Source organism: Zeus faber (genome assembly GCF_960531495.2).
Source record: "Zeus faber genome assembly, chromosome: 13".
Classification (NCBI taxonomy): domain Eukaryota; kingdom Metazoa; phylum Chordata; class Actinopteri; order Zeiformes; family Zeidae; genus Zeus; species Zeus faber.
In genome coordinates, this window is record NC_137198.1 from 10,066,901 (window position 1) to 10,089,358 (window position 22,458).

The 22,458-nt window shown below is 43.9% G+C and overlaps 1 protein-coding gene across 3 annotated transcripts in view; it reads left to right on the forward strand.

Moving 5' to 3' along the window:
- stxbp6 (syntaxin binding protein 6 (amisyn)) overlaps positions 1-16,330 on the forward strand; it is a 74,357-nt gene extending 58,027 nt beyond the window's left edge. For 2 of the 3 annotated variants that reach the window (XM_080012945.1, XM_080012947.1), the window contains 2 exons: positions 11,070-11,227; positions 14,697-16,330. In XM_080012945.1, the coding sequence (XP_079869071.1) occupies positions 11,070-11,227; positions 14,697-14,831 (293 nt within the window). In that variant the 3' untranslated portion in view covers positions 14,832-16,330. Of the gene's footprint in view, positions 1-11,069; positions 11,228-14,305 lie in introns of all 3 variants that reach the window. The other variant, XM_080012946.1, reaches the window with a different exon arrangement.
- Positions 16,331-22,458: the final 6,128 nt, after the last annotated feature.

The following is a 22,458-nucleotide window of genomic DNA, read 5'->3' on the forward strand; positions in this document are numbered from 1 at the left end:
GTGGTGTTCCGGTAAAGATTGGAGGTTTCTCCTTTAGACTCTATAGACTGGGGAATACTGCAAGGCCTAATCAACTATCGATCTGTTTACCAGCAGATTCATCTTTAAGGCACTCTGAGCCTGCTGTATTATTCATCAAGTTATTTATGGAAACACACTCCAGCCTTCCCTCTACAGGGTCTTTGCATGTGGTCTGAGCAGGGGGACCTGAGAAAAAAAATTGGCAATAAATTGGGTGCATTACCAACAAGTTACACACTTATCCATCAAAAGGACATATGAATATTTCCTGCATAGTGTTGTTGTAAAGGAGTTACCAGATGGTTGATTTGTTTTCCGGGTCGGTGAAGTTTGTCCTTTTATCCAAAACCCCAAAAATGGTGGCCATCACTGAACATAACTGAGTCTATATTGTTTTCATTAAAGTTTATCGCACTATATAGAACTTTTATCTTCCTTCTTTTAAACCATTTGCATTTTATAGTTAATTGTAAGAAAAATGCTATAATTTCTTCAATTATAATGAAAATCAGTGCTTAAAAACAATTATTTATTAATTTTTTTTTTTTTTTTGTATTTTACTTACTGTGCTGAGTGCTGCTTATTCCTGTCTAAAAATTATATACAGCATATTGTAATACATGTGTGTACTTCATATGTATTTAATAAATTATTCGTCAAATTAGATTTCACAGAGGGTTGCCAACCTTTTATGTTCCATGATAGGTCTACCGATGGAACTGACTATTTCTACTGACGTGCCACATTTTAACACCATGAAAAATCATTGTGTGTTTCCAAGAGTTTATCCTCATTCCCAAAACAACTTTCGTGTATTCTGCTCTCCCACATGGTGACACGTTGTTTGTTCTTATCTGGATGTTCCTCTCCATTTCTGGGTGGAACATTTTCATAAATAGGAACCTTGCAGATGGATGTGGCACATTTTAAAATACGTGTGTATATAAAAAAAAAAAAAAGTGTAAATACATCAGAGCAGACAGTGTCACTTTTTAATGGATGTATGGACATATCTAACTCTTACCCTAACCCAAATTTGGTTTAATTGCCACTGACCGAGCATAAAGTTACAGATAAAAAGTAACCCCTGCATCCATGTGACCAACCTTCATCACCATTCATAATCTCCATCAAAAAACGAGGCAAATGCAAAGGAAATCAGACGGAGGAAAGGGCGTACAGATTAGGACGAGGAGGCCATATTTACATGAACATACGTTAGTGTTGTTTATATTTTCTCTGCTTTGAAAGATTGACCAAGACTACCTAATGTTCTTTTGAAATCCGAGGGGATGCAGCCCTCCCTGTGTGTGTGTGTGTGTGTGTGTGTGTGTGTGTGTGTGTGTGTGTGTGTGTGTGTGTGTGTGTGTGTGTGTGTGTGTGTGTGTGTGTGTGTGTGTGTGTGTGTGTGTGTGTGTGTGTGTGTGTGTGCATGAGGTAACCTTGTGTTTGCGCCGTATGTTAAATATTTGCATTCCCCTCAAGGTTCTGTGACACTGCGCTGACCTCCCTCCTCCGTCTCCATGAACCACGTCCATATATAACTTATTCAGGGCGACTCTGCCGCGCTCGGCGGGAGTGTTCCTACAGTATGTGAGTCTTTGCGGGGGTCCCGGTCCTGGAGGATCTGTTAGAGTAGGGCTGATTATTATGGGGTGCAGATGTTGCATCTTTGCTCGACGCCCACAATAGATTGTTTTTGTTACTATCTGCATATCATAACGGAGGGTTGCGTCATTGGCTCCCATTGTGTTGTTGCTCTTGTTTGGCTCACGGACGCTTTATGAGGTTATGAGGCTCGTTGCGTAAGACGTGCTGCACGTTCCAGAAATAATGCTCCCCGTTTAATTTATGGTCGGAAAATGCCTTTTTCTTAACTTCCACCTACAGAAAAAGCCTCTGAATGGGGGCCAGTATTCAATTTAATACCCGATTGTGTAACACTGTTACGACCTTCTTAGTGTCTAGGGGAGCACGGGGAGAAACATAACAAGTTTAACTAAAACCCTTGCAACAACAAACCCAAAACAGTAAGAAAGGGGATGCTGAGTGCCACGATGAGTAACATTTATTTGGAGATAATGATTAACGGAGATAAACCGACCGAAATTGCAGATATGGAAGCAAATAAGGTGTCAAGAGTCTCCAAGGCCAAAATAATAAAACAAAAAAAACAAAACACACTCAGCTGAATTACACTAAAGAATCAAACAGAAAAACAGTACTAAGCTCCCTAACTACTACCGTGACAGCAGAGGTCAAATAAATGGCAGAGAACCCCTCGCAAGGCATCCTCCAAGTTACCACGACGAGTGGAACAAGACACTTCTATAGACTAGTCAGCAAAACACAAAGGATGAGCTGGACAGAGCTGTATCAAGGCGCGACTGAAAAACACAAGAGTTTGAACAGTGGTAACGGGCTCACCGCCGGCAGCACCAGCCCGGCAAACAGCCCAGTGGCAAAAGGCCCCGGAGCGCTGGGTCCGGGGGTGGATACACAGTACGGCCCGACCGACGATCCGGCGGTGTTCAGGTGTGGGCGATCCAGACGCTCGGAGAGCGGCGTGGCGGGCCCGGAACACGGCGGGGGGCGGGGGGCGGCCCTCTTCCCACGAGAGGCCAGAGGAGAGGCAGCGGGCGTGAAGGAACCAGCGAGGACGGGCCCGGGGGGGGGGGCGGGGTCCACCTCCTGCTCCGTCCACTCCAGTTTAAGTCTCACACCAGTGCAAAACAAAAATCAACAAGCTGCTCAGGTATGGGACCATAACTGAGGTGGATGCTTCTCTACGGGCTCCGGGGGGAAAAAAAAAAAAAAACGAAACCCCGCCTGGTATCGATAACTGTCGCGTGCGGAAAGAGTCAACTTTCAATGTGACACGTCCACGATGTCATAGCCCAACCGTTTGAAACGGCATAAGGGCGCTCAGACCCCCGCGTTCCGAGCTCGTACAGTTTGATGATCTTCACCGATTTGTAGCCAGAGACCATTAGATCCTTTCTTCTCTGGGTAAAACTGTGTTTTGTACACGTGTTAGCAGTCATGGGTCCAGCTCATAACTTCTGCGCGGGAAGTGGGAGGACAAAACAAAGGCGACCGGGTCAAGTCAGGCGGGCCATTAGAGTCGCCGGAGGAGGCCGAGGCCGACGGCCCCGTGATTCCGTTGGCCGCGTCAACACCAAACGAGGCATAACGTGTCGCTTTTCCCGGTGGTTTTTTTTTTTTGTTTGTTTTTGTTTTTGTTTTGTTTGCTTGTTTGTTTTTCCAGCGGCGGGGAATGAGCCGAGCGGTAAATTAATTGGCCAAATCCCCGGCGGTGTTTGGAGCCGCGCCGTCCGTGTGTTGGGTGACGTGAAAGGCCTGGGCAGGACGGCGCCATCGCGGCTTTAGCGACGTCCGGCGCTTCCCTTTCGGCCCTCTCACCCAGCGCCCCCAAAGCCGCGGGGGCCCCGTCCCGCGGAGCAGCGGGTTCTCCACGCTGCTCCTCCGTCCCAGGGCCACGGAGGGGACGCGGGGGATCGAATCCCGGATTGACCCGAGATGCGTTCGAGGTTGAACTTGAGTTTACTACCAGGAGGGTTTCGAAGAACAGACGCAATTGGGATGTTTAGGTCCCGGAGGTTTTTTGGGGTTTGGAGCCGCCGCTGTAGAGTGTCTGAACCCAAGGGTTTTGACGACGGGTTTGTTGGTGTGGACCCGGCGAGTGGTCGTCGGTGTCGTGGAGTGGATCGCCGGGATAGGCGTCGTTTTCATTTCTGCTTTTTGATTTTTGCGTTTTAGGTGGGTTCTAGGTAGGCGTTCTAGTCTGCGCGACATCGGGGTCGGCGGCGAAAAATCCATTTCAATTCCGAGAGGCTGGATGCGCAGGCGGATGGTCGCAGAAAGTCATCGATTAAGAAATTGAAGCATCTTTGGGCTAATTATCAGTGCAGACTTGGTCCGCTGTGGTGTAGCTTGAAATTCACGACAAGGTGCTACCCCTGGTTGGCGAGGATGGATTTTTGGAGCCTAACGGGTGATATTCTCCAGATACTAAATGTAACAAGTAAAACATTGACACCCTTTTTTACCTTTTAACAGTAATCAACAGCTTGACCACACCACACCATCCCTAAACACAGGTAACCCCATCAAACTAATTTCAAGAGTGGGTTTTCTTTGAACTCCCAAACTCAGATTCCCGTTTTTTGCCTTTCGACATTTTCCCATGACAGAGCAAGAAGAAGATCAGGGCTCAGTGCTTTTCCGTTGCAGGGTCTTTTTGAACAGGATGAGGAAAGATTTGCTTGCACGCCACAGGAACCTGCTCAGACAAGGTAAGAGCAGAGGTGTGACCAGTGCTTCAAACCTAAAGACATATATACTGTGTGTATGTGTGTATATATATATATATATATATATATATATATATTATACAAATGAGAGCTGGGTTTTGTACTGCCAGCTCACATTAAATGACTACTGTACGTACAGCAGACTGACTGTATAGACGCCACACATTCCTCTGCACAATGCCATTTTCCTCAAGGTCAGTATACAATTCCACGTCTGTGTCCTTGGGACACGTTCGTGTCTTAGGAGGGACGGGGACATGCCAACGGGGATATAGAATTCATATTTAAAGGTTATATGATGTTATTACTTCTGCCCTCGTCACTCACTGACGGACGGTCGGACACATGGGGGCGGAGGGGGAGTCACAGCTGGAAACTATAGGGCGGCCTCCCTTTACTCTGCGTATCAAACTTTGTATTTTATTTAGGTTGGTCTCTCGAGGCTGTGCATGCACAGGCTGTTGTTGGTGCAGATTATAGCTGTTAAAAAGCATTGTGCGAATGTGCGGTGACATTTATCTGCTGATTAAAGTCTCTTTGCGGGAGCGGGACATGAATACCTAGTAGCTATTTAGCTGTCACTCCGCGGTGCATTAAGGACACGATGTTCCCGGCTCGTCCCCATTAGCATCCAGCACTAGCAGTGACTAAACCAAAGGGCGGCTGAGCAACGCAGGTCGAGCTTCTGTCTCATCGGGAAGCAAAATAAATGACAGGAAGGACGGCGCAAATCTCCTTTAAGTAACCACCTTCCCCCCGCTGGATGAATACGAATTGGGGAGATGAAGGAGTCGGCGAGAGCAGAGTGGGGAGCTGCCGTGGGAGTTGTGATGAATTAGAATGAATGAATGATTATATTCTCTAGCATTTTATTGTATTTATTTATTTGGATTAAATTCATTATTATACATTTACGATTATATTTTTTCATTTAATTGGGGAATGGTTGGATTTTTTTTTGTCTTTTCACGTGTGTGTGTGTGTGTGTGTGTGTGTGTGTGTGTGTTCGGGCGCGTCCACGCCTGACATCACCCCATCAACGCTGGGTTGTTATTGATAAAGTCTGACGTGCCCAACGCACTAGAGATGCAGATCCAATGAGTCCAAATGAGAACTTGATGGGCGTTCACGCTGATAACCCAAGAAGAAGGGTTGCCTCCGGTGCCGGGTGTGTCGGCACGCCCCAGTGGAGTCCCATTTCCGTCGAATCAGGTTGGCTTTTTAATCGAGTCATGGTAATAACGGCTTTTTAATCATACTTTCCCATCTTTTCTCCCCCTGGGATTACCAGTACACCCTTCAACATCTCATTTGGACTGATCGGTTTTTCCTTTTACATTTTTCCCTTCGTCCTCTGAGCTACTACTACTACTACAACTATGTTTTTTTTACACACGCGTCTTTCGCCAGTGCGCACATTTCACAGCCGCTGTCGCCTCTGTCAACAGGAACACAATGAAAATCGATTGATTTAAAAAGAACGATTACAGATAAAAGCTGATCAGAAAGCTTTCCAGTTTTTCTCCTCTGCCTAAACCCCAAAGAAAAAAACTGTTCATATTAATTTCCAACATCTGAAGGATGAGCTGTAGTAAAATTATCTTTATCTGAAGCAGCTGTCTACTTAACTGAAATTTATTTTTGGGTTTCAGTCTTTTTCGCTTTGCTTTCAGAAGATAATCAGATTATTGGAACCGCCAGCCGAGCAGTGTTTGTGTGTGTGTGTGCGTGTGTGTGTGTGTGGTGTGTGTGTGTGTGTGTGGTGTATGTGTGTGGGCGAGAGTAAGAGGGATAACATCATCTTCAGCGTCCACTGTATTTTATTTTATGTACCTTGACATAACAACCTAACACATATATATACTGTGTGTGTGTGTGTGTGTGTGTGTGTGTGTGAGTATGTATATATATGTATATTTATATACCAATTAAAAAAAAAATTAAAGTTAATATGGAATATCCTCAAATAAAAAGATTACTTACTCTAAGTAGGTCCGTGCTGATACTGATAATTGTGTGAAAGCCTATTTCAGAAGTCAGAAGTTACCTTTATTTATTGTCAAGACATTGTCCTCTGCAACTGGCGTCCCTGGCCCCTTAGGGGTTAATTTAGGAATTTCAGGAGGTCCCCAGCTAAATTACTGTATATAATAATTATAAGAGTGGTGTAATAATTATATATTATATAAATGAAATAGTTTGTATAAATTTAGGTTGAATTATATAAAATATGTATTATTTTGTATTAGCCGTACCAATAATGCTGAGTTGTTGTTTTTTTTTATTATTTTTTTTTTTTTCCCCCCATTCCAAGTTTAATGTTATTTCCGTGGCCTAATTTTGGCGGATAAGGTGTGTACAAATGGTTTCATCCTCTTTATTTTTGTGATGGGGTGGGGTGCGGGTGCGGCAGTGGGTATTACTATAAAGAAATACACTGTTAGTATGTCCACTCCTACAGTAAAATACAACTTGTGCAAGGGACTATAAACTGATGCCATCTGTACATTCCATATTCCACTTCCATAGTTTTCAGTAAATTTCCATTCGTTTAAAACTCATAATGTAAAGGAAATAGATAATGCACTTAGAGCAAAAACCCCTTGGGGAACGAACTCTTGGGTAATTGCGTTTTCCCCAATAACAATTACATCGAAATCACACATTTTGAAGTGTGTGCTTGTTATTTTGTAATTGGACAGAATCAGACGTCGAAAATCATCTGAAACAAACTCAATTTATCTCCATTGTGTTGTGTTGGTTTCTGAGCATTTAAGAGCCGTAGTGTGGCATATGCAAGTGCATTTCAACAGGTGCAGAACTTTTGGTCTCGCTAATGCTGCAGCTATTATTCTCCATCTTTATTCTCCACCTCCACTCTTTTCCTTCTTCCTGCTGCTGAGGCTGCAGGCCCCTCGCTCTATACGCTCCATCCTTCCCCAAACGAGGGAACGTATAGCGGCGCGCCTCACCGGCTTCTGGGAAGCGAAAGAGAGAAAGGGGGAACGGAGGGGGGATGAGTAAAGGGCGGAGATGTTGTGCGAGTGGAAAACAGGAGTGGAGGACGGAGGAGGGAGGAAGTTGGGTGGAGGGATGATAGGAGGATTCCTTGGAGGAGGAGAAGGAGGAGGATGAGATTATTAAGAGGAATCTGGATAAAGTTGAAAGGGTCTCAGGACTCATCCCGCCTGGAGGAGCCCTGCGGCCTTCAAGGGGAATAATCTTATTCATGAACGAGTCTGATTTATGAAATAATCTGATTTATGAAATAATCTGATTTATGAAATAGTCTGACTCATGGAAACGTTGCGGACTCCAAAAGACGGGGGAAAGAAGCTACATTTCGTCAGTAAAGTGATCAGACCTTTTCTCTATATGAAGAGATCTAAGTTGCATCTGACGCCTGCATCACAATCAGGTCCATGTTCATATAAAGGGGATTTGTGGTGGTAATAGCTGGTGCATTGTAGTGCAGACAGACGAGTAGCATGAATAAAGAATTCTTAACTCTTAACACTCTAAAAAAAAGACAACTCAAATGTATGGAAACGTAATGCACACTTCCTGAATTTCCCTCTGAGGATAAAAGTAATGAGCGTTGATAAAAGTCACGAGTGTTCTCCCATCTTACGTTGTGAACAAAGGGTTCTCTGTTCACCATAAAGATGAATTGCAAAACACCTCTGCCTTACTTTGGAAATACAGAGTTAAAAAAGGTTAAACGGCATGAACTGGAGTGCAAAGAACCAAATACAATTAATTCAATACAAGGCTCTTTCCAGAAAATTTGAAATGAGATAAGAAATTGAGCCGCTGCAACGGCAACAACATGGAGAGCGGAGCGGGAGGATATACACAAAATTCACAATATACACTTTACCACAAATAAAATCGTATACAGTTCAACAAATGCAAGAAGTTATAAATCTGTAACAATCATTTTAATAAACGTCTCAAATATACAGTGTAGTTATTTTCAACAAAATGCTAAAGAAAACGTGTTTAAAAAGGCGATTGATTGCATAATGGCGTCACCGTGCGGTAAATCCACCGAGCTGGACCGACGAGTTCAAAGTCTCCGGTGTTAGTTTTGAAAGCCGTGACAAAGGGGGTCACCCGGGGCACGGAACGCCTCGCGGCGCCGTTGGCCGCTGGGAGACCTCCGCCCTCCGTCCTCCGCCCTCCGTCCTCCCTGTCGGAGCCTGTGATGGGACCTCCTGCTGTGGGGGTGGGGGCGCTCCCTCAAGAGGGGAGTGGTGGACGGTTTGGTCTACACGGGGAGTTTTATTTTGGGGGGTGTGTGTGTGTGTGTGCGTGTGCGCGTCTGAATTCCCTTGTAATTGTGTGGGTGTGTAAAAGGGAAACGAGGCGGCCTGACATTCAAGGAGTTGCCGTCTGCTCTCGGTCCTGCGTCGCCGTAGAGCCGCTCCCAAATATCCGCTCCTCCACCCTCCCTCCCCCATGTTGCAGGTGTCCTGTGGGGCTACAGCTACGCCGACACACAGTCGCTACCTTTCTCCTCCGTTTCCTCAGGCTCATTTAAAATCTGTCCGTCTGTCCTCCGCGCTGGGCTTCTCTGTTTTTATTTTTTATTAAACAGTGAAATATGAACACTGAGAATATTTCATATTTCCGGCCCTGGAGCTGTAGGTTTATCACTTTGGAGATGTGTGAACCTGAGGTAAATTCAAGGATATTGAAGGTGTTTTTATATGAATTCCAGGGAATACACAGAGCTCCATCATTCCGTGCCCTGAATCCTGCTGCCGTGCAATATATTGTTTTATATTATTTTTTAGTTATTTATTTATTTTACCCTTTTTGTCACATTCTAAATCCCTGTTGTTTGGGTGCGGGTTGTCGGGGCTGATTCCAACGTGAATGATGGGATGGAAGTTGCAAAACAATGCACTTTGATTTCCAAACTGGCACTCCGCCCGTGCGGACGTATCTACATAGTGACGGATTATTCCACGGTGGGAAGCTGCCAACGGCGCTGTGACGATGACAGAGTGGAGAGGATGTTGTCTAGTGGAGCACAAAATGGCCGCGCCGCCCAAAAGAGCTGGAGAAGAATGTTTTGTCGGAGAGACGAACACGATGATCTGCTCCAACCACATCTGTGCCCTGTTGTAGTCACAGCTTGGGCTGCAAGAGGGCACGCCCTGTTATTACACTGTTAGTACTCTGATAGTATGCTGTTACAGTATTTCACTGTTATTACACTGTTAGTACTCTGATAGTATGCTGTTACAGTATTTCACCGTTATTACACTGTTAGTACTCTGATACTATGCTGTTACAGTATTTCACTGTTATTACACTGTTAGTACTCTGATAGTATGCTGTTACAGTATTTCACTGTTTTTACACTGTTAGTACTCTGATAGTATGCTGTTACAGTATTTCACTGTTATTACACTGTTACTACACTGTTAGTAGTCTATTAGTACCCTGTTACAGTATTTCACTGTCAGTACTCTGTTAGTACTCATTACAGTATTTCACTGTTATTTCACTGTTATTTCACTGTTAGTACTCTGTTAGTACTCTGTTATAGTATTTCACTGTTATTTCCCTGTTATTTCACTGTTATTCCACTGTTATTAAAATGTTATTTCACTGTTATTTCACTGTTAGTACTCTGTTAATACTCTGTTAGTACTCTGTTAGTACTCTGTTATTACAATGACAGATACCATGGAGCTGGAAGCACAGAATTGAGATAAACAGAAGGAACGGTTTCAGGATAACATTTCAAGATTACGATCATGGGAATGATATAAAATATATATATTTTTTTAATAATTATTCATATAATTTATTTATTATTATCATGAATAATAATAAATGTTAAAATGATTTTGATTACTTGTAATATATTTCATATAATTATATAACAATATTAGTAATGATGATGATAATAATGATAAAATATTAAATATCTGAATTTGTTAAATTATTTGTAAATTGTAAAATTTTTATCTATTAAAAAGGAAAATGATATAGCTCAGCAAACTGAAAACAACAATATGAAGGAACGGATGCAGATTTTCCTTCCTTCACATTTTAATCTGCCTTCATTGAAATCCGCATTGCTTTAGAGGTAATTCTTGAGCTGTAAACCGCTAATATATGACTGTTCTCTAATGAAACATCGATCCCGGTCATAGTATTAATGTTTAAGTGGCTCTTTACGTCAAAAAATAAATAAAATGTGGCCGGGACTGTAAAGCCGCGCCCACTGCGCACCCATTTCTAGCCTTTTTGGGAAATTGCACAGTGGGTGGAGTGAAATGGGTGAAATGACCCTTTGATGAACACTTTCTCTCCCCAGTACACGGCCCTTCCCAGTTGCCACCTTATATAAAACCATTAAATAACTGTGTGATAAGGTAGTGTACATTAGAGTTTGAAAGAGGTTAATTTCATTTGGTTTTTCCACTCAGGGAACAAAAAAAAAAAAGAAAAGAAAATCATTTTTGAGGGAAAAAGCAATTACCCGGCTCTCCATGTAGTCCTTAATATAATCAAATTGTGTTTTTTGGCTCAGTGATTGAACCTCCACCTATCCCACTTATTCAAATAGCTGAATTTTTCCAAAAGTTCTCACTTGCTGGACCAGTATTGTACTTAGAGATATATATTTTTCCTGTCATTTATTTGATTCCCTCCTCTCGCCTCCCCCTCCGCCCTCCTGACCTCTCCGCCCAGGGAACAGCATCCTGCACTCGGCCGCAGACAGCGTGACCAGCGCCGTGCAGAAGGCCAGCCAGGCCTTGAACGAGCGCGGCGAGCGGCTGGGTCGGGCGGAGGAGCGGACGGCCGACATGATGAACAGCGCCGAGCAGTTCTCCGTCACAGCGCACAAGGTGAGGACGGAGGACCCTGCGTTATTAAAATATCATCACGCTGAGGCCGACGTGGGATACTCCATTGAATAATGGCTTCTCCCTGCCTGCATTCACATCCATCAGTGAACACCGCCTACATGCTGATGCCAATGGTAGTCATCCTGTGGCGTAATACCGAAACTACAGCAGATGAATGTGGACGTCGGTATAAAAATCCCCAACAAATAAATGTAGTAACAAGTAAATGTTAAATTTAACATAAATAACAGTAAATAGGTTTGTCTTTGGCCAGTGGTGCCATCTTGTGACCCCACGTATGAACTACAATGGAAGACGAGATGAATGAATATATATATACACTGATCAGCCACAACATTAAAACCTCCTGCCTAATGTGTAGCCCCTCGTGCCACCAAAAAGCTCTGATCCGTGGAGGCATGGACTCCACAAGATTCTCAAGGTGTCCTGTGGTATCTGGCGCCAAGAGGTTAGCAGCAGATCCTTTGAGTCCTGGAAGTTGTGAGCTGGGGCCCCCATGGATCGGGCTTGTTGTTCCAGCTCATCCCACAGATACTCCATTGAGATCTGTGGAATTTGGAGGCCAGGTCAACACCTTGAACTCTTTTTCATGTTCTTCAAACCATTCCTGTATTATTTTTTGAAGTGTGGCAGGGCACATTATCCGGCTGAAATAGGCCACTGCCATCAGGCAACACCGTTGCCATGAGGTGGTCTACTTGGTCTGCAATAATGTTGAGGCAGGTGGTATGTGTCAAAGTAACTACATGAACGCCAGGACCCAAGGTTTCCAGCAGAACATTGCCCAGAGTATCACACCGCCTCCGCTGGCTTGCCTTCTTCCCACAATGCATCCTGGTGCCATCTCTTCCCCGGGTCAAACAAAGCACACGCACCCGCCCATCCACATGACGGAGAACAAAACGTGATTCATCCGACCAGGCCACCTTCTTCCGTTGCTCCACGGTCCAGTTCTGATGCTCACGTGCCCATTGTAGGCACTTTGGGGAGGGGACAGGGGTCAGCATGGACACTCTGACTGGTCTGTGGCTACGCAGCCCCATACGCAGCAAGCTGTGATGCACTGTGTGTTTCTGACACCTTTCTATCATAGCAGCATTAACTTTTTCACCAATTTGGTGCTACAGTAGTTCTTCTGTGAGATCGGACCAGAGGGGCTACACTTCACTCCCCACGCCACCGGTTGTCCTTCCTTGGACCACTTTTGGTAGTTACTAAGCACTGCATACCGGGAACATCCCACAAGACCTGATGCTTTTGGAGATGCTCAGACCCAGTCATCTAGCCATCATTATTGCAAAATAATCCCCTTCAGAGTGATTCAGTGAGGAGGTTACGATAATGGCCGGCCTGCTGCACATCATCCCTTTACCTATCTCCCAATCCGGTATGAACTCGACAAAGAGCAGTTTAAAAAAAAAAGTGGAGCACATTTGAATTCTGATATATTTTTTAAGAATATGTATGTTACAATGTTTGATGTGTGCCAGCGGTGGCCCTGCATGCTTGGTGCAGATAATTATTCTCTGTCTCCATCCTCTCGTTCATAGTTTTCCACCATGGTGGTTTTTCCAATTCCCTCCATCCATCCCCATCGTTTCTACGCCTCTAAGACTAATTGCACGCCGTTAAATGATCCTATTAGCATCATTTTAATAATCATTTAAATATAATAAGATTACTTTTTTTTTTTTTTTTTTGTTCACACAGAGGAACCAGTAAAAAAAACAGGAAAAGAGTGGGCGGGAGGGACGGGGGGTCGGGGCCTTCCGGGCTCAGATTGAAGCAGGTGCACCTGATTTCGATCATTGTTATTTAATGTATAATTATATGATAATAGCATTTCCAACACAGAGATCCCTCAGTATTAGCAGTAATTCCGCCCTCCCTGCTCGCTGGACATAAAGCTATTCGGCCTCCGTGTTGAAATGTCCGTTGTAAGCCAATGATTTTGGCTTAATTGAAAATCACAGATGAGTTCCCTGCTGTGATCAGATTAAAAGAAAATTGAATTAACTTAAAATGAATGCAGAGAATGACTGTAAACGTCCCACAAATAATCCCTCATCGTCAGGATTTTCCTTCTGCTGTCCCCCATCTCACATTCATATTATCGGTCATTTAATTACTTAGCATTGGCTTCCATTTCTTTTTGGGTTAGGCATTCCACCTTTCACCGATGAGTGGAAACTAGTCTACCTTCTCTCTGCAGAAACTTTTATTTCGACACTTTGACTCTTTGTTCAAGGATTTTGCACTCACTGCCTTATTTTATTTCTTTGACTGATCTGAAAATAATAATAATAATAATCATAATAATAATAATGAAAGTCCCGGGTCTTCAAAACAATTTTATTTATTTATTTGCAAAATATATATATATATATATTTTTTTTGCAGTTTGAGTCACTGACTCATCTGTGCAGCGCGACACATTTGATGCTTTGCTGAGATTTAAAACTCAGAAAACACTTTAGTCTGTCTGTGCTGCTCTTCTGCCCCCACCTGGTAGATCGGTGACCTTTTTTTTTTGTCACAAGCACTCATACATGTACTGTGCAGTGAATATTATAATAATAATAATAATAATAATAATACAATAAATTATATATTTTTAAATAATATAATATAAAAATATATTGAATAATATGATTAGTCTAACAAAACATAAAACCATGAGCAACAAATATTGTGTGTGTGTGTGTGTGTGTGTGTGTGTGTGTGTGTGCGTGTGTGTGCGCGTGCGCGCGCATGTGTGTGCGCAACAAAACATGTGATTGTCTGTCTCCCTTCACGAGCCCCCACCTGAGCCTATTGTTATTGTGATGAATGAACTCCCACACATTGCTGAATCACCGTCTCAATTAAAACGTCGGGCCCCCAGCTGCCTGCTACTTTGCTTTCTTTGTTTTTTCCCCCCCTTCCTCAAATGGAAGGACTATAATCTTAATTTTCTCGTTGTTCTCTTAGTGCGAGTGGCAGATAAACTCTAATGAATGAAGTCTGCAGTGTGTCATTTCTCCGCTTCTCTCTTTCTCTCTCGCCCCCTCTCCGCAGCTCGCCATGAAGCATAAATGTTAGAGCACTGCCAAAACCAACCGGGAGGGTCCAACCACACACAGGGCGGAAGGATTTCAGATTTTTATTTTAATGTTTGTTTGTTTTTTTGTTTGTTTGTTTGGGGGTTTTTTTTATTTATTTTTATTTTTTTATTAAAGTCGAGTTATTTTGAAATCACGATTGCCTGTTTTTGGTTAACAATGTTAAAAATGTAAATCTTTTTTCGATTTTTAATTTCATCTTGCTGAGGAAGCAGAAGGGTGAAAACGGTCACGGTCTCACTCCGTCACGACGAGCCGGGAAAAAAACCCAACAGTGGTTAATGGTGTTTGGGTTTTACGCATTATCCCCATTATCATCATCACCAATATTAATTTCTCGATTTCAGTTTTTTTCTTTTCGAGAGACTCCACCGATGGGGCGATTGAAGAACCTTAAATGGACGGAACAGCGATTTATCCTCAAGTCAGATTTACACCGAATCCACCGAACGACTGTAACAAACTGCTGTTTGTTGTTGTGAAAAAGGAAGTTGCAAGAAGAGATACAGTGTTGGATCCACCAGGGAAGCCTTGACACGGGTTATCCAACGGCCACGAGGGGGAAGGGTACCGCTGTCGGATGCGTTTTCGGATTCAGTGTAAAACCGGCTTGAATGTGCATTAAAAACACAAAACCACACAGACACCTGCGAAAATATGAAATATCCATCACCTTTACAACTTCCACGCCTTCTTTCTCAACAGATAATAGATAGATCCCATCAGACCACACACAAGAATGCACCATAAATCCACTATTGTATCCAAATATGGAAAAAACAAAAATCCTGTATCAGTTCAGTACCGTATCAGTTCAATGGCGTCAATGGTTGTTTTTCACCATTTCCACGCCTGTTGTGGTGTCCACGCATTTCAAGCATTGTGATTCAGTATGAGCCCACAATTGGTGAATTGGAATTTGTTTTAATTATTATAATTTTATTTTGTTGCAGATTACTTTTCATGAAGGGATTAGTGATGAGTCTGTGCTTTAGAAATACAACCAAGTGGAATAACATCAGAAACAACAAAGGTTTCTAACTGTGTATTTAAATATGCTACTGGTACAAAATAAATTCTCAAACACAGTAGCATCGTATGCACCTGCTTCTGCATTGTAAAATAAAGCGTAAATGTAAATTAATTCTTCTAGCGCTATTATCAATGTTGGTAAAGCTGATCTGTCCCATAAAACATGAACAAAAAAAAATCTTTATTTTATTTTTTACAACATTTTTGGGCTTTATTTCATCATTGATCCTATAATAAGCATCACTTGTCTTAATGATATTTTTATTGTATTTTTTATTCATTTTTTTGTATAATGGGTTTGGTCATAAAGGTAATATATTGATCAGATTAATGGACAAAATGTCCCCAAAAAAGCAGCAGCAGCAGCAGCAGCAGCAGCAGCAGCAGCAGCAGCAGCAGCGATGTTTCAGTAGTTTTCCTGTGTGTGTAACCGTGGCTTTGTCACTCGTGAGATCCACACGTTCAAATATTGATTTTATTTAATATTTAGGATTTCAGGCCGTCACAATGCACTGGCCAAACTTCTGCTGATTCACTCTGAAATGTGGCTTCTTCCTCCCAGTCTGCTTGAGTCCTTTCGCTAACGGTTTAGATGTTGATTGTTTTTTAATAATAAAAAAAAAAAAAAGGAAACACATATCTGAAGTGGTGTATAATGTTTTTTTTTTAAATTCATTATAACTTATCATGACCCTAACGTCACATTAAGATGAGGTCAGCTCCATTTGACTTGAAAATGGGTGAAAATAAATACATCTAAAATAGAATCAGATCGCTGTGTTTGCACAGAGGAGCGCAGATCATAGTTAAATTATGGGTGGGATTGTGGGGGTCTGACCCCCCTAATTGAGACTTGGACCCCCCCAAAAGAAGTAAAAAAAAAATGTCGAAACATTTACTGTATATATCCTTCTTACCTGTAATTGCAAACATTACAATTTATTTCACATATTCATGCCTGGAAGAATCTTGCGTTTCCGACACCCCTAAAGAGGACCGTGCCATTATGCTGAGCAGCGCTGCAGCGGAGGACGTGATCCGCAGCTCAGATCACAGCCACCTTTTTTTCCTAACAAAGCAAATAAAAACAGTGTTTTTATCGTGGATTTATTTATTTTACTCTGTTTTCTAATTTCCAATTGAATGAAACAAAAAGGGCCTGTGTTTAACCGTGCGTAATGGGAACACTTTCTCAGTCACTGACAAAGTTTCCCATCTGTTGATTGGGTGGGCAAGACGCACGTGTATCGTTAATGGTGGATCATAAATAATTATTGGGCTTTGCAAAAACAAAAAATGCACAGGGGTGGTGTGGTTTAAGCGGCCACACCGGTCTCGGGTCTCGGTAATTGGGCCCAGGATCACTCTGATCCTGTAAGGCACCGGTCCGAGGGCTGATGATTGGGAACCCTCTGCACTAGAACACTAGTGTTGTGCTTTCTTAACACATCACTGAAGTGACAGTTTGTGTTGACTTTAATGTAACTTACTACTACTTAATGTTACTCCACTCACGTTTATATCCACAGACGTGGAAGTTTCTCTATTTAATTTTGTTTAATGTTTTGCATTGAAGGATGGTAAGGTCATTTAGCTGTAGCTGTCCTCTCTTTGATCATTTTAAACAGAAGGCGCCTCTCCATCATCAATTTACATATACCTCTACACTACATATACTGTATATACAGTATATATATTATACATATATATAAACACACATATATATTTCTGTCCGGTGTGGTCACTCAAATCCCTTCACAATAAATGTCGGGTGTCTTGCCAAGGGCTCACGAGGTTATTGAACCAGCAACCCTCTGGTTTCCAGATGACGACCAGTTGTACCGACCGACCGGCTGCAATCAAGATGACAGGAGAATACATTTGCAAGACAGAAATTATATTTCGGATTATTGATATATTTTTTTCAATACACTGTGCCTCAATTATGAATAATACTTTTTACTCGTTCAATTGTGCAAAAAATATTTTTTCGTGATTCTCCCTTTTAATGAAGAGGTGATCCATTACAAGCTCTATATGATTATTTCTAAACAAAGTAAACTGACGTTAGGAACATTGGTTCACAATACATTTGTCCTGTTTTACTAATAAGGTAATATTAACAGCGTAGCACAATTTACTTAATTGTTAATAGGAAGCATATTTCAGAAAAGATTCTCATCCTAATAATGTTCCTCTTCATTTTGAAATGTATAGTTAAATAAAAACAAGTAGTTCGTTTAATAAGATAAATGCACATACAAATACAACGAAAATGCACTTGTGGGTGTAAACGTTCTCATTAATCCAAAACAATAAAGAGGCCTTGAGGCTGCAGAGCAGGAGGGAATTGCACGTTTTGGTCTCGACCCAATATTTTTATTAAGACTTCAATTGAGGCAGTACCGAGCAAGGGGGCGGAAAAGCAGGTACAGAACTATTATATCTTCCTTCCATGTTCCCATCACACATGCTGTAATGGCTCTTTAATCTCCCAGTTAATGGCGCGGGTCATTCTGACAAGTATAGGATGAAATAGGATAATAGAACTAGTAGTTTTACTGCCGGAGAGGAGGAGCCGGCACCTCACAGCTCATAAGAAACCCATCAAAGCTCCTGTTTCTATAGCTCAATGCATCTGTGTGAGTCGTTCCACACGCGACGCTGAAAACCCACTTAATATTTCCCTCGTCATTTATTCCCCACCACGCGACCACAGAGCAAATTACATGCCAGGCAATAACTCAGCCGAGCCTCCTGTCCCAAAATGACACAGTCGGAGTGCAATGGGATGGATGTTCATTCAGGATGCTGGGATGCTGCCACTTCATTGTACCGTCATCACCACTGCACACCACTAGAGGGCGCAAGAGCATTGGATAAAGATTCCAGTACTGCGGCCTCTTGGCCTTGACTGTAATGGTGAGTGTTTTGTTATGTTTCTGGGATGCAGACGTCGTTATCTGTGTGTAATTCCAGTGCGTTGGATGTATTGATTGCTGTGCGAAATCGTGAACTCAGGACCAATGGAGATCGGGTCGGTACCCCAGCAATTGATCCAGTTAATGTCTCAACGTTGACATGAAGTGGGAGATCAGCCAGAAGCTGGGGGATAAAATGTTTCTTATTGTTTTTGTTGAAGTTGCCTACTATTATCCGAATATAAATGTGTGACCAGTTTATAACAGTTTTCAATGGTACAATCAAGTTCTCTCTAAAAGCCCATAAAATAGTCTGCGTGGGGTGGGTGACGCTACAAATCCCAGAGTTGCATCTTCTCCATGTTTAAAAATGTTTACCATCTTCCTTCCTCTAAGCCACCTCGTTTTCTCCAAAGTTTGCCCTGTTCTGATCGACTGAAACGAATGAAATAATGGATTTATTTGAGCAGAATAGCCATACACGCTGTTTACCGCTTTTCTTTGTAATTGATGTTGTTTTTTATTTGTTCACTATCAGTATCAGTAGTTTAGAGCCATTGGAGAGAAATACAATAGCACACAGTCCACAGAGGGTGGGCGTGTGGTGCCTGTGTCACCTTGAGCGGTGTATTGAGATTCCACTCAGCAGAGTGCTGTCATTGTTTCAGGGGCTCTTGATGGCTGACTGGCTGGCTGTTTGGATGGATGGCTGGATGGCTGTTTGGATGGATGGCTGGATGGATGGCTGGATGGCTTGTTGGCTGTTTGTCTGGCTGGATGGATGGATGTTCGATTGGTTGGCTGTCTGACTGGCTGGCTATTTGTATCGATGGATGGATGGATAGATGGTTGTTTGGATGGCTGTTTGGATGGATGGACGGCTGGCTGACTGTTTCGATGGATGGCTGGAGATATGGATTCATGGCGGTTGGTGGGCGGGATGGATGGCTGGCTATTGGCTGGCTGTATGGATGGATGGATGGATGGATGGCTGGCTGGCTGGCTGTTTGGATGGATGGATGGATGGCTGGATTCCTTGCTGTTTGGATGGATGGCTTGTTGGCTGTTTGTCTGGCTGGATGGATGGATGTTCGATTGGTTGGCTGTCTGACTGGCTGGCTATTTGTATCGATGGATGGATGGATAGATGGTTGTTTGGATGGCTGTTTGGATGGATGGATGGATGGATGGCTGGATTCCTTGCTGTTTGGATGGATGGCTTGTTGGCTGTTTGTCTGGCTGGATGGATGGATGTTTGATTGGTTGGCTGTCTGACTGGCAGGCTGTTTGGATGGATGGATGGTTGTTTGGATGGCTGTTTGGATGGATGGATGGAGATATGGATTCATGGCGGTTGGTGGGCGGGATGGATGGCTGGCTATTGGCTGGCTGTATGGATGGATGGATGGATGGCTGGCTGGCTGGCTGTTTGGATGGATGGATGGATGGCTGGCTGGATTCCTTGCTGTTTGGATGGATGGATGGCTGGCTGTTTGGATGGCTGTTTGGATGGATGGATAGATGGATTCATGGCTGTTTGGTGGGCTGGATAGAAGGCTGTCTGTTTGGATGGATGACTGGATGGATGGATTCATGGCTGCCAGCCATCCATCCATCCAGCCTAACAGCGATCCATCCATCCATCCAGGGAAACAGCCATCCATTCATCCATCCAAACAGCCAGCCCACCAAACAGCCATGAATCCATCTATCCATCAATCCATCCAAACAGCCAGCCAAACAGCCATGAATCCATCCATCCAGTCATCCATCCAAACAGCCAGCCATCGATCCATCCAAGCAGCCAGCCATCTATCCAGCCCACCAAACAGCCATGAATCCATCTATCCATCCATCCATCCATCAATCCAAACAACCATCCAAACAGCCATCCATCCATCCAAACAGCCATCCATCCATCCACCCAAACAGCGATGAATCCAGCCATCCATCCATCCATCCAAACAGCCAGCCAGCCAGCCAGCCATCCATCCATCCATACAGCCAGCCAAAAGCCAGCCATCCATCCATCCATCCAAACAGCCATCCAAACAGCCATCCATCCATCCACCCAAACAGCGATGAATCCAGCCATCCATCCATCCATCCAAACAGCCAGCCAGCCAGCCATCCATCCATCCATACAGCCAGCCAAAAGCCAGCCATCCATCCATCCATCCAAACAGCCATCCAAACAGCCATCCATCCATCCACCCAAACAGCGATGAATCCAGCCATCCATCCATCCATCCAAACAGCCAGCCAGCCAGCCATCCATCCATCCATACAGCCAGCCAATAGCCAGCCATCCATCCAGCCCACCAAACAGCCATGAATCCATATATCCAACCATCCATCCAAACAGTCAGCCAGCCATCCATCCATCCATCCATCCAAACAGCCATCCAAACAACCATCGATCCATCCAAACAGCCTGCCAGTCAGACAGCCAACCAATCAAACATCCATCCATCCAGCCAGACAAACAGCCAACAAGCCATCCAGCCATCCATCCAAACAGCCATCCATCCATCCATCCAAACAGCCAGCCAGCCAGCCATCCATCCATCCATACAGCCAGCCAATAGCCAGCCATCCATCCAGCCCACCAAACAGCCATGAATCCATATATCCAACCATCCATCCAAACAGTCAGCCAGCCATCCATCCATCCATCCATCCAAACAGCCATCCAAACAACCATCCATCCATCCAAACAGCCTGCCAGTCAGACAGCCAACCAATCAAACATCCATCCATCCAGCCAGACAAACAGCCAACAAGCCATCCAGCCATCCATCCAAACAGCCATCCATTCATCCATCCAAACAGCCTGCCAGCCAGCCATCCAGTGCTGTAATGTATATGCCACAAAGACCGTATATCTCAGTTTTCAGCAGCTGGAATATGAATATGTCAGTATTATGGGATTCAACAAAGTCTTTATTGTCGGCACAATAACAACATCTTTGTGTTGTGGTGGAAAAACACGTGTGTTAAGTGTGAGGATTTCATCTGGAACGCCACAGCAGAATTTATAATAACTTGTGTGTATGTGATCGTAAGTGCATGTTTTCCCTTAACGGCCCTCGTCTCAATATGTAATATATAGTAATTTCAAGTATATTTACATCCAAAGAAGAACTCGTATGATAGAAGCGTATGATAGAAATGATGTGGCAGTCAACCACAACCACAAAATATTATTATTATTTTTATTATTATTATTATTATTGGGAGAAGTTGAAGCCTTTTTATGACCCATGGATTTGTGATTACTACCATTCATTTGGCTCAGTGTCGGCTCTGGTTGTAGCTTTTAGAAATTGTTGTTCAGGTGGACCCTGACGTCTGGGGGCCCCTGGTTGGCCCCCTACCCGTGAGGGCCAATTGATACTGTAATCCAGCCATGGTGTGTCTGCGTGTGTGTGTGTGTGTGTGCGTGCGTGCGTGCGTGCGTGCGTGTGTGCGTGTGTGTGTGTGCGTGCGTGCGTGTGTATGCCTGTGCGTGTGTGTGTGTAAACAAAACAGTCGGCTGAGAAGGTTGTTGGAGTGGAAGGTGTGAGGATGTTAAAATGAAGAGGCTCATAAAGTTCCCCGCTACAAGAGGATCAGGGTGGGGGTGGAGGGTGGAGCAGTCACCTCGGCACGCTGCCCACAGTGACTTGGCTGATGTGTTTCGGAGCGAGATGCTGAACAGCTGCTCTCTCTAAATCGGGCGCCCCCCCTCCACCCCCATCCCAACCCCGCCCGCCATCCTCCCATCCTCTACCCACCAAATCCGCCCACCACCCATCCCCCATCCTCCCATCCCCCATCCTCCCATCCCCCATCCTCCCATCCCGCCGTCCTCCCCTCTGCCTCCCAGTTCCTGTGGAGTGCAATGTCAGCCGTGCAGGAACCATCAGTCACCATCCCCATTGCACATCCTCCTCCTCCTTCTCCTCCTTCTCTTTTCCTCTGGATTTCTCCATCCGTCTGTCTGTCTGTCTGTCTGTCTGTCTGTCTGTCTGTCTGTCTGTCTGTCTGTCTGTCTGTCTGTCTGTCTGTCTGTCTGTCTACTGTATCTATCCATCAGCCTAGAATGGCCTGCTGGTCATTGACAGGCTAGTGCCAGGTCTGCCAGCCAGCTGGGGGCATTCTGAGTGTCTGGTGC